The sequence below is a fragment of the Botrytis sinoallii genome (assembly GCF_014898435.1).
Source record: "Botrytis sinoallii strain Bc 23 chromosome Unknown BSIN_023, whole genome shotgun sequence".
NCBI classification, from domain to species: Eukaryota; Fungi; Ascomycota; class Leotiomycetes; order Helotiales; family Sclerotiniaceae; genus Botrytis; species Botrytis sinoallii.
In genome coordinates, this window is record NW_024066050.1 from 846088 (window position 1) to 858885 (window position 12798).

A 12798-nucleotide genomic window follows, 5' to 3' on the forward strand; every position below is an offset into this window, starting at 1 on the left:
AAATCAGAATAAATCATTGATTATAAATATTGTATTAGCTATGGATATATAATATATTGTAATGGTATTTAAATAGCCTTCGAATTTAAGCAGATCTAAAGTAATTTATATATATTTAATATAGAAGTAATAGGAGCATAGTGCGGATTGGAGCATCTAATTATTATACTTGAAGATCCTTTGAACAGTTAGATCTAGATGTGTATTAACAATACATTGATCATTTGGGGTATATACAGAAATGTATGTTTATAATATAATAAGCCTTTCATAAGTGTTACAAAGCAATGAAACAATTTAATATCAGGATAAAATGGTCACCTGGATAATATGAAGATTGAAGGTAATAAGGAAGTAGATCGCTTAGTAAATGTAGATATAATTAGGCCTATGGACCAAATAATCGATAAGTTATTAATAATTAGTGGGGTTTGAATAATCATTTGTCAAAAATATTATATACAGAATCTACCTAATGGGAAAAGATGAATTTCTTTTTCTCTGCTAACTATAAGAAATAGTTTTCTAAATATAATACAAAAGAGTCAAAGGAATTAATTCTATTAAGAGTAGTCTTATATTGATTAATAATTATGAAAACAGGCTATAGCGATTATACTATTTATTATCAGCGATTTGGTTATTAAAATAATAAGCTGGATTGCTTATATAATAATATTAAAAAACCATATTACTTCTTTAAATATATTATAAACAATCTAAAGTATTTAGACTAGCCCCTTGCTCCTATAGAAATGTAATCTAACAAGCAGGTAATTATATATATCAAGAAACTCTTATATATATCTAGCAAGCTTACTCAGCTGATTACTGACTCAGAGTTTTATACTCAGATCTGCCCTAACTATTAAAGGACTTTTAGAAAGCAATAATCTTTTAATAAAGCTTATTGCTTATTTTTTATAAACTTATCACTCAATTAATTATTTGAATATACTATACTCTAAAAACCGTAAATCCAATATATAACATAAGAGCCCTATTATTCGATTAAACAAATAATAACTCATTCTCACTTCTTCTTTTTTATCATAGGGATCGAAGCCCATAACGAGCCTATTCACTCGGGAATCAAGCTCTACCTCAACAATAACCCGGATCAGACGTTCCCTTTTGGAAATAGAAGCGGATCGTATCTGCAGAGGAGCGAATAGCCCCTGGCATTGAAGTTAAATTGCTAAATTCGGTTGTAACAATCATGCCGCTCAAATAGTTCCTTATCTTAGCACGTCTAAATACCCTTAGGAAGGTCCAAAACAGATGTTAATTAATATAAAAAAAAAAAAAAAAAAAAAAAAATATATATATAAACTATATTATTATCTCTATATTGAATATAATATTATGGAGAATAACTATATCTTCTTTTGAGGCTTTACTAATATTAACTTTATAAAGAATTTCTCTTTTCCAGAAGGGAAATTGAAGTATATAATCTTTTCGAAAGTGAATGAATTGAAGTCTTGATCTATTGATTCTCTAATTTTATCTAATTGGAGTGACTTGTATCGTTTCCTTCAAGGAATAGCTATGCTTCTAAATCCAATTTGTATTGAGATAGCAATTCTTTTTCGATATTGATTGGATGATTAGGAGAAAGTTTTACTAATCGGAAGGCGTATCGTCTATATTTGAATCTAAAACGGATTTTTGCTGGCTTTAAACCTGCTTTCGATTTCCATTGGAAAGATTGAAGCAGTTTTGAAGACTCCAAATATCTTTCGAAGAGCTAGGTTTTAAAGTGATTGAAGGATATCCTTGAATTTGGCCTGTCCTTTCCACCAGATCTCCGATCCGTAATCCGCAATGCTTGTTATACAGGCTAAATATAGCTGTTTTATAGCTCTAGGACTAAAACCCTTTTCTATATTAACTAATCAGACTATTCGTTAAAAGGCTCCCTTCGCTTGTACTACTCTGATATTGACATATTGATCGAATTTGAGATTCGGATCGAATCAGATACCAAGCCATCTAATTAAAGATTGGGGTATTACTATTTCTGAATTAGGCAGAGTGATTGGGTATTGGACTGTTAATTTAGACGATGATTGAATTATTATTATTAATACTGAAATAATAATAATATTGATTTCTCTTGTTTATTGAATGATCTGGATTTGCTTTCAATCCGGGTACATCGTTTTGCTGTTTACCCACTAAGGCTTAATAAGGCAATTGTTTATGGTTTGCTGAAAAGGGTTTATAATATTTTATACATTATATTGAATAATTATAATTTCTGGTTGACTTATAAATAGATAGTGGATATATACACTTTCTATATATCACTTCTCTTTTGTATTTCCAGTTTTCATAATATTATTAATACTCTGGGGGGGACCCTCCCCTGGAAAAGAACGATCTCGACTGAAGAGGTAGAAAAGCATGTCATAGGAGCTTGTGTATTGCACCAGGAGTGGATCGAGCTATTATACACCTCCTTAAGGTATGCTAGCCGAATATCAAGTTATTAATCTGGGAGATATTTATATTATATCTAACTCTAAACTACTATCCAAAAGAATGGAAACTAGCGGAAATAATAATAATTCCCAAGGTAAGTAAAAAAACAAAACGTTATCGTGATTGTAGCAACCAATAGCCCTAATCTCCTGTATTGGAAAGGGTTTCGAATAGTATATAGTTAGTCAAATATTTTGGATAGCTTTGAGATATAAAGTAATCAGCCTATAATATTATGGAGCACTTTTTAGAAGATTAGGGATAGATCTAGCAGTTGCCTTTACTTATAATATAAAGCTTATATTAGTAATTGGCAATGTGGTTTCGATTGTTACTATGGATATACAGGGAGCTTTTGATGCTTTTTTGAAGTATCAACTTTTGAGTCAAATAATCAAATAAGAATAGCCAACTTTGTTGTTTAAACTGATAGATTTATTCCTTACAAACAGAAAAGTCAGAATGAAACTCAAAGGTATTATAATTGAGGAGTATCTAGTAGTATATAGTATTCCTTAGGGGTTCCTATTATTATCTATACTCTATATACTCTATCTTACTAAGCTCCTCAATCAAGATACAAAATTCCATTTTGACTATACAGATAATATTGCGATCTATTATTCTTTCAAGTATTTCTCTACAAATACTAGAATCCTATAACAATAAGTATAGCAGATCATCAAATGGGGTAAGGAGAATAAAATCCTATTCGCCTTTGAGAAGTTTAAACTACTTTATATTATTAGATAATATAATACTACTAATCTATTATTAATAATAAATCCAGATCTGATAATTATTCTAATATCGATTATAACAAGTAAAAGCACTTAATCTATTTTAAGGTGGCTGAGTGTCTTTTTTAATTGCCAGCTCTCGTTCTTATAATACATCAAAATACATATAGCGAAAACTATAAAGTAGCCTTGTATATTAAATCGATTACTTGCACTATATATGGACTACTAGTTTCCTCTTTAAGAAAAGCAATGATCATCTGCGTTCTTCTAATAGTACTATTTGATATGAAAGTATAATATACTGATAAATATAAGCCTGGCTTAGACTAAAGCGATCTAAATATAAGTATAGATATAAAAGATTATCTCTATTATATCAATAGAATAATCAATACTACTATAAAAAAAATAATCCCAATATACAAAACTATATCAATCATAACTCTTATCAAAAAAACAAGTCTATCATTAGAGATAGTTGTACTAGAATATACTAAGCTGTGATTCGCATTCCAATTAAAAACAATCGATAATCAATACTTACTAATAAATCATTTGAAATCAGTAATACAAAAATACAAATAAGGAGCAGATACAGTAAAAGGGCTTCTTACAAAAATTCAGCGGCTCAGTTGTTTTATTTCAAAAATACAATACTCGAAGCTACTCCGCCTACACTTTTCGATTAGCTATAGAACAAATCCAACAAAAAGATTAATTAAAAAAAAAGCAGCTCAAGTCTTTAAAAAGTAATAACAACAATTCCTATTCAAAAACTATACGATTTTCTCTAACGAATCAGAATAAATTATTGATTACAAATATTATATTAACTACGAATATATAATATATTATAATGATATTCAAATAGTCTTCGAATTTAAGCAGATCTAAAGCGACTCATATATATTCGATATAGAAGTGATAAAAGCATAATACGGATTAGAGCATCTAATTATTATACTTGAAGATCCCTTGAATAATCGGATCTGGATATATATTAATAATATATCAATTATCTAGAGTATATACAGAAATACATTACTTATAATACAATAAGTCTTTCATAAGTATTATAAAGCAATAAAACAACTCGATATTAAAATAAAGTGATTATTTGGATATATAAAAATTGAAGGCAATAAGAAAGTAAATCGCTTAATAAATATAAATGTAATTGGGCTTATGGATTAAACAATCAATAAGCTACTAACAATTAATAGGATTCGAATAATTGTCTATCAAAAGCATCTACATACAGAATTTACCTAGTAGGAAAAGATAAATTCCTCTCTCTCCGCTAACTATAAAAATAGTCTTTTAGATATAGTATAAAGAAACCAAAGGAACTAACTCTATCAAGAATAATCTTATATCGACTAATAACTATAAAAACAGACTACAGCAATTATACCACTTACCATCAGCGATTTGGTTATCAAAACAACAAGCTGGACTGCTTATGCAATAATACTAAAAAACCATATCACTTCTTTAAATATATTATAAATAATCTAAAGCATTTAGACTAACCCCTTGCCCCTATAGAAATACAATCTAACAAACAGGCGATTATATATATTAAGAAACTCTTACACACACCTAGTAAACTCATTTAGCTAATCACCAACTCAGAGTTCTATACTTAGATCTATCCTAACTACTAAAGGACCCTTAAAAAGCAATAATCTTTTCAATAAAGCTTGTTATCTATTCTTTATAAACTTACTATTCAACTAATTATTCAAATACATTATACCTCTAAAACCGCAAACCCAATATATAATACAAAAGTCCTACTACTTGACTAAACAAATAGCAATCCACTCTTACTTCTTTCCTTTACTATAAGGATCGAAGTCTATAACAAGCTTATCCACCCAAAAACCAAGCTCTACCTTAATAACAATTTGGATCAAACATTTCCTTCTAGAAATAGAAGTGGATTGTATCCACAAAGGAGTGAATAGCCTTTAGCATTAAAATTAAATTGCTAAATTCGGTTGCGATGATTACGCTGCTCAAATAGTTCCTTATCTTAGTATATCTAAATACCCTTAGGGAGATTCAAAACAGACGTTAATTAATATAAATAAAATAAAAAATAAATAAATAAATAAATTAACACTCTGGGTTGTATTTTCTTAAAGCTTGTCTTTTATTTACTGGGAATATTCGGATCTTGTTGAATAAATTATAATAAGGTAACTGCTTTTGAAAGGATAGTATTCAGATGATTCGATTTTGTTTATTTATTCTAAGCTTGAATCTCGCTATTTATATTAGATGTAGTTCTATTTAATATCAGATTTCTTCCCTTATTTGTTTTTTCCTAATCTTTATAAGCATTTCTAGAAGATCAATAATGATTATCGAGATCCTTAATACTATATATATATATTATAGCTCACTGATTACAAAATCTATAACTTTAATAATTGCTATAGCTTATTACTTATTTGCAAAAGGATTATATAGGCTTTTAGGGAAGCTATAACTGCTCATCCAATTCGAATAAATATTATTACCACAATAGCTTTAGCTCTTAGAGTAATAATCTCTGAGACCATTTTTACTAGTGTTTATCTGATCCCCTATAAGGACGATTCTATCTTGATTCGTTTGTTGAATTGGAGGAAGAGTTTTTTGTATATATGTTCTAATCTCGATACTCTATTGATTACCCACTTAAGTTTATTTGCAGCTTTTACTTTTACAATTGAGCTGGAAAGAGTAGTGGTTGTGGTTTTGGGAATTTGAAGTATTCTCACATATATCTATATAATTAGCTTTACACTTTTTATTGCTAACTTCGAATTGAAGATTCCTTTTATACTATCTATAATAACTATTAATACTCTATATATTAGTTCTTTTATCAGTTGGCTCAGATTCTGTTCCGCAAATTGCGCTGCGAATTGTACGAGGATTGTCTCGAAGCTGGTGAGTATTAGAGTTTTGTCTATAATGTGCTTCTATTATATATCAATCTTCTTCTGAATAACTATCTTCACAGCTATTTCAATAGTATTCTGGTTGCTTTCGAATAAGTATAAGAAGGGACCAGCACTTTTATTGCTAATCCACACTTTCTTCGAAACAATAATTGAGAAACAATTCTCAAAATCGATCAGGGAGCCTGTTATCCCTGTAGATGACAGCTGGCTCGCCGGCTCTCTCTGATTCTGCTGCAATAGCATTCTCGAGCTAAGCAGCTCGAAGCGCTATAGCGATCGCGCTGGTATGTATTGTATAATATGATTTCGGGATATCCGTAGATATAGTTGTTATGAGCTTGTGTGAAAATTGCTTTTTGTGATTATTCTTGTAATCTATATATTATAAGTGGTTGTAAAGTAGTATATATACTAATAAACCATGTTATTATATCTCTTATTGATTATATCTATAATAAAATAGAATAAGATAAAATTATATAAAAGACTAAATTGATTGGTTATACTATTATTTTATAAAATAAATGATTCTATAAGATTCGATTTAAATCGATCTTATTTATAAGTATAGAAACCATTAGAATTTCATTATAGACTATATAAACCTATAATATTCTTTAAAAAAACCTAGAAAATTTAAGCAAATTCAGTTCAATTAAGCTTTTTCTTATAATTTGACTTTAATTCAACTCTTATACTATATTCGATTTAACCCTAGAGCTAAAGTAACTAAATCTTCTACTAATACTAGAATACTAATATTATTATGATTATTCTAGATGCTTACCTTCAAGATCTACATACATCCCTGCGTCGACTTTGACTTTCATTGGTGTAGTCAGTAGTATTACTTATCTCGTAGTACGGCTGTAAATACGATAGGGTGCGCTTTAAAAGGGTGCTATAAAATGCTATCGTATTGATCTTCGGTTTTACACTCTCTGATGACAAAGTTTTCATTGATTGTTACAGCATATTGTACACAGCAGCCCCACTATCCATTATTTGACCAGTATTCGGTGCCATCGCCAGTGAGTCTTCATCTATCACGCCCTAAGACTCCAGGTCCTGCACCAATATCGAGTCCAGGTTGAACTCAGTCGGGTTTTCACTATCCGGGTCCACCGGCACCTGAAATCGCGCAATCAGAACTAGGAGATCGGAGAAACTGATCTGTAGCATAATCCAGAAGCGGAAGTTCTGGATCGATTCTAGAAAATTGCACATTCATTCGTCAGCAAGCCAGCTCCTGATTTACCACGGTGCCTGCTGCATCATACATAAATGGCCATTTGGTTGGTCCTTCGGAGTGGGAGTGGGGGTGGGTAGACTCACGGAGCTGAGCACGAGCGATGGGCCAGTACTTCGAAAAATGCTCGAGAGATGCTGAGAGCAAGTCCAGATTATTCTCTAGCTGGACCTTCTTTTCGGCGCTGGTAGCAACGTGCATTGTTTGGAGAGCTAGGAGATAACACGTAGCCCAGATGATGGAGCACACGGTCGGCTCAGTGCGCGGATAGTAGGAGGGTTCCCAGTGCTGGAAGACGCCAACTATGTCTTCGCATTCTGCGATGCAGATCTGCCAGTCTTTCATTGCGGCTTTCTGGGATAGTTGGTCATCGAAGGGATGGGATTCATGGTCTAGGTTGGGAATATGGGCAGTAATTTGGACACTTTTGCAGGTATCATTAGACCATGCTATCGCCAATTATTATAATAAAAGGAAAGCTTACATATGGAAGTGTAGTAGTAATTCAAGCCTCTTGCAATGTGCGAATGGAGCCTCGTTGAGCACTAGATTACGAGATGGATGGAGGTACGAGGTTGACATGCCAAGTCGTATATGTGAGCACAAATTTCTGAAAGCGAAGAGACGGTCTTGAATATGGCTGTTTGGGTTTAGTACCAGCCTTCTGCGGATCGTTGATACTTCTCGGAGCATGTATTCAAACATAACGTAAATATTTTGCCCGCCATTTGTGCCACTTAACCGAATGGCTTGCACCACCTGTTCCGCTCGACCGGACCCTGTGTTCAAGATTGCTCGAACCGATGGCGAAGTACTTCCAGCGGTGAATTCTTCCACTGGTGTAGAGACTAAGAACGTATACACGTTTTCAGGATCGATCGAGAATGGAGTTGATGCAAGACAATTGGAATGGGAATCGAGCTTCGAAACAGACCACCAGATATAACGTCTCTCTTCTCGGTCTTCCTCAGACATCAACGTTTTATTACTTGGGCTATCGACTTTATGCAAACCATAAGCGTAAGCCAGCCGAGTAAGATTTCCTATTTGTTGCCACGCTTGCCGACCTTGGAAATGCGCATAACCATACAGGGCTCGCAGAACAGCTACTCGAACTTCATCCAATGCTGCTGTTCGGGGACTACCGCTGGACCCATGATCAAGCATCATGTCCTGCCAGAAGTCTAAACGCGACAGTACAGATATACTTGGATCAGAGGAAAACGGCGCCGCTAATGCGAACATAGGAGCAAGGAGTTCATTGGTTATTTTGCCGTTATGGTAATCTTCGTAAAAGGGGCGGGCTCGAAATAGCGGTACTATCGGCTGTAAATGGTCGAAATAGAGTGAGAGACTACGGATGCGGTGTTAGAAACAAGCACAGTACTGCACACGCGCTAAACTTGCAGATGAAGTTGCAACCCTGTCTGATGTAGATGGTTTCTTTTCGTGTATATCTCCAATGGAAGAGCGCTTGGGCCACAGGTTACGTCGTTATTGGTGATACCACCCAAGAGCGTTGTGATATTATGCCACTGGTCCAGTGTGCTCTCCAGGGCAGGGATATATGATTCATTGTCCAAAAGTTCGGCGCGGAAACTGCATATATTGTTGTTCTTGTTCTCATAGTTCTTCTCAATTGTGCCCGGGACTGGAGTTCGCTGGTCCAATTGCTCTTGCTGGGATTTCAGGACAGACTCGAGGTTTTCTATGCGCCACCGGTTAGATCAGCACATCGTCATGTCCTGCTTATAGCGGAGCTAGAAAAAATGGAAGAGCGACATACGAAGCTTCGAGATAAGAGTAGCGGTCGTTGTTGAGACGCGACCTTTGCGAGGGCCAGGCTTCTGTTTTCGGCTACTGTATGTACACTGCATACCATTCCTTATGCAAAACGAACATGATGGCCTGTCCAAATTGCCTAATGATATGTGAGACACCAATTCGGTCCGTCCGCAATTGATCCGCTATGACCGAATCCTTCGGACTGCTTACATTTTCTTCGCCTTCTGCAGGAGAGACAAATAGAATGAGGTTCGCGATCTTGTTGGCAGGCTCGGGGCAACTTACCTTTGACAGATGTCACATACACGATATGGAGCAGTTTTAGTGTCCAATGCCCCAGTAGAACCGGGTGACCTGCTATCAGTCATTGTAAGATCAGTAATGGCGGGTGCGAGCAAGGGTCTGGTTGTAAACGGTTCAGGTAGTATAAGCAATGCAAAAGGCTGATCTGTTCAACAATTCGACCTGCTGTAAATGGTCAATGCTAGTATGGAGAATGAGTGTAGTAGCTGTGAAAACACGAAGAAGCAATACTATGGGGCGATAAGGGTAGAAGAGGGTTCGTTATATAGTCCCCCTGAAACCGGGTCCTCGGAATGTTCGAACTAACAGGGCTCGGGCGGGAAAACAATGATGCGGATAACCGATATCCCTGCTATGTGCATGCCCCTACTATATGCACGTTTTTTTATTTCAAAATAAAAATCAATTTAAAACTCAAAAATCATTAAAATTAGATGAAATTTAAACCAAGAATTAAATAATAGTATTTATTTAGATTTTTCGAGTTTTCAAATTATTAAAATAAAAATTAATTGAATAATTAAATAAAGAGAAGATATAATTTTGATGTAAAATTTTCTAATAAAAGTAGAATAAAATCTATTTATAGAATTATAAAATATTTTAATAGATTTCTTGATATAAATATTGTTATAAAAGAATTAAAAAAATTAAAAAGTAATAAGAATTGCTTTCAATGTAATTTATTAGATTTTCTATTTTTTCTTTTAAAAAAATTAAAAATAGATCTTAAAATAAATTTAAGTTTTATGTTTAATATTGAAGACTTAAATAGTATGATCTTTTTGAAATGAATTATATTAAATATTAAAATATATAAAACATTAATGAATCAAAAGAAATTATTCAAAGAAATCTTTTATTTTCAAAATTTTATTTTTAAAATTATTTTATTTCTATTTTTATAATATATAATGAGACTTTAATTATGAAATTATCATTTTAATATAAAACTCTTCTAAAAAAAAGCTTTTCGTAATTCAAAATATTAGTAAATCAATTTTTAAAAAATAATGTTCTAAATAGAAATCATTTTGATATTAATAAATCCTGAAAATCCAAATATATAATTGTTTTATTCAATCAAAAATTATTAATACACTTCTATTTTCTAATCATTAAATAAAATATGCATAATTAAAGATTTTCGAACTTAAATATTTATTAATAATCAATTATTATTATTATTATTATTAGTAATTTTCAACCGGGCCGTATAGGCGAGCCTCCCAGGGGGCATTACGATTGGGCTAACTGCGGGATAATCTTAATTTACATGATCCCTCTCTCCTAAAAATGAGGTTTCAATATCCTCAATAGCCTTCTAAGCGATAGCTAGCACGCTTGTGCTTTTGTCTCCGATTCTCTGAGCGCCTCCGTGCGTGCTTTCCGATCTTTTATATAATGTTTTGATTGAAAGCTGCTTTATTTTGTAAGGGTAGCTTTTGTATATGTTCTAGTGTAGCGCAGTATATTGCATATATCGATTTTGTTTTTTATAGCTTTGTTATATCGATTGCCTTCTATTCTGTATTTGTGTTTACCCAGATCAATCAATTCATTTCCATTTCCTTTTCCTATTCTTTTGATAGCATTCTAGAGCATATGTTCCTGTAGAAGTCTATTATAGTAATAAATTCAGTGAACTTGGCTAGTATGTGTATTAGCTGTTTCAATAGTTGTTTTTGAGCCGCTCGATTACAGAGTAGGTATTTGGACCTGATATCTGGAGACCAGGTTTTATAGATTGTAAGAACTTTGTGGCAATGCATAATGTACTCAAGGGATTTGTATGCGTCATATGAACAATGGATCATTGCTTCCTTGTATTTAAATCGTTAATGATAGTTTTCGAAATTGTTGTGTGCTAAGCGGATCGCTAGTATACAATGGAGAGTAGCTCGTAAGAGTTCTAGTTTATTAGAATATTTGTTTATACTCCTTGGATTTCATTTCTAATACTGTTTGAAGAGTATTGGTTTTTGTTTGATCCATTATACCTATACTGCCAATTTCATACAGTTTTTGCTATAAAGTGGATACTACTTACTATAGATTGATTTGCATATCCTGAAACTGATTTTCTTATTTCTTTATCAACAAGTACATCCGTACGCTTATTCCCTTCGATCCCTGTGTGGCCTAACAACTATTTGATCTGGATCGAGTGCGTTTGTATTAGTTTGTGATATTTGAAGAAAGCCCATTGTGATATGATAGAGGTTGTACCTCTCATTTCCTATATCACCAATATACTATTGATACACATACAGATTTCCATTTGTTTTATACCAATAATATTTCTAATTGCTACTTAAAGGTCTCGGTATGCCCCGATTGTTTTTGTGTTGAATACATAAGAATTGTAATACAATCCATTGTTTTTTTTGTATACTACCATCTGTCCTCTATATACGATATATCCATATCCTACTCACCTACCATCCTTATCAGTCTATTCCGATCCATCAGAAAATATAGTGATTTGATTATATATGCACTTATTCTATTATTCCTGAAACTACTCTGCCACTACCTCTTTTGTAAAACCTCTAATGGGATTCGTTCGACACCCTGATATGTAATGGGGTTTTATTAAAGTTATTTCTTTGATTTGGGAAAGTTTGATTGATTGATTGATTGATTTCATTTACGTCCATCTTCAGTCTAAGACTATATAGGACGGCTAGGCCTCTAGAGGCTCTAGCGGATAACTTTTTATTCTACAAAAATGGATATATACGATTTAGGGAAGTAAAAACAAATGCTGGGGAACAGTGCTCGCTTATTATATACATTGTATATAATAAGAAAATTGTGAAAATTAAGAAATTATAAGGAAATCAAGCTTTCTCTTATTTTTCTAATTACTTCTTTTTCATTCTTTTCTTCTCTTTCCTTTTCTATTACTATTCCTTCCTCTATCTCGTTTTGTATAAGAGCTCTGACTAAATGCTATACTTTTGTAGCGATTTGATAATATTGATAAATTTAATAACTAATTCAATACCTACTTTTGTATAAAATAGGAATTATATAATAATCTTAAATAATAATATATTCTTGAATATTTCTTTTCTCTCTATTTTATATATAGAATAATTAATAAGAAGGTATTATAAAACCTCAATATTATTATATATACATTTATTATCAAAGAATTTGAATCGATATAAATAAGATTTGATATATTCATAATCTAATTTGAGTTGAAAATATATGCTAATAATGTTTCACTTAGTTTCATTTAATAGCTTGATTTTCGATTCTATTT

The 12798-nt window shown here is 32.4% G+C and overlaps 1 protein-coding gene across 1 annotated transcript; it reads right to left on the reverse strand.

Moving 5' to 3' along the window:
• Positions 1 to 7421: 7421 nt before the first annotated feature.
• EAF02_010076 (uncharacterized protein) lies at positions 7422 to 9589 on the reverse strand (the record flags this gene model as incomplete). Its single annotated transcript, XM_038906124.1, has 6 exons — positions 7422 to 7860; positions 7921 to 8790; positions 8844 to 9144; positions 9223 to 9357; positions 9432 to 9445; positions 9507 to 9589. The coding sequence occupies 6 exons, from the start codon at positions 9587 to 9589 to the stop codon at positions 7422 to 7424; spliced, it is 1842 nt and encodes a 613-aa protein (XP_038754236.1).
• Between the last annotated feature and the right edge of the window lie 3209 nt (positions 9590 to 12798).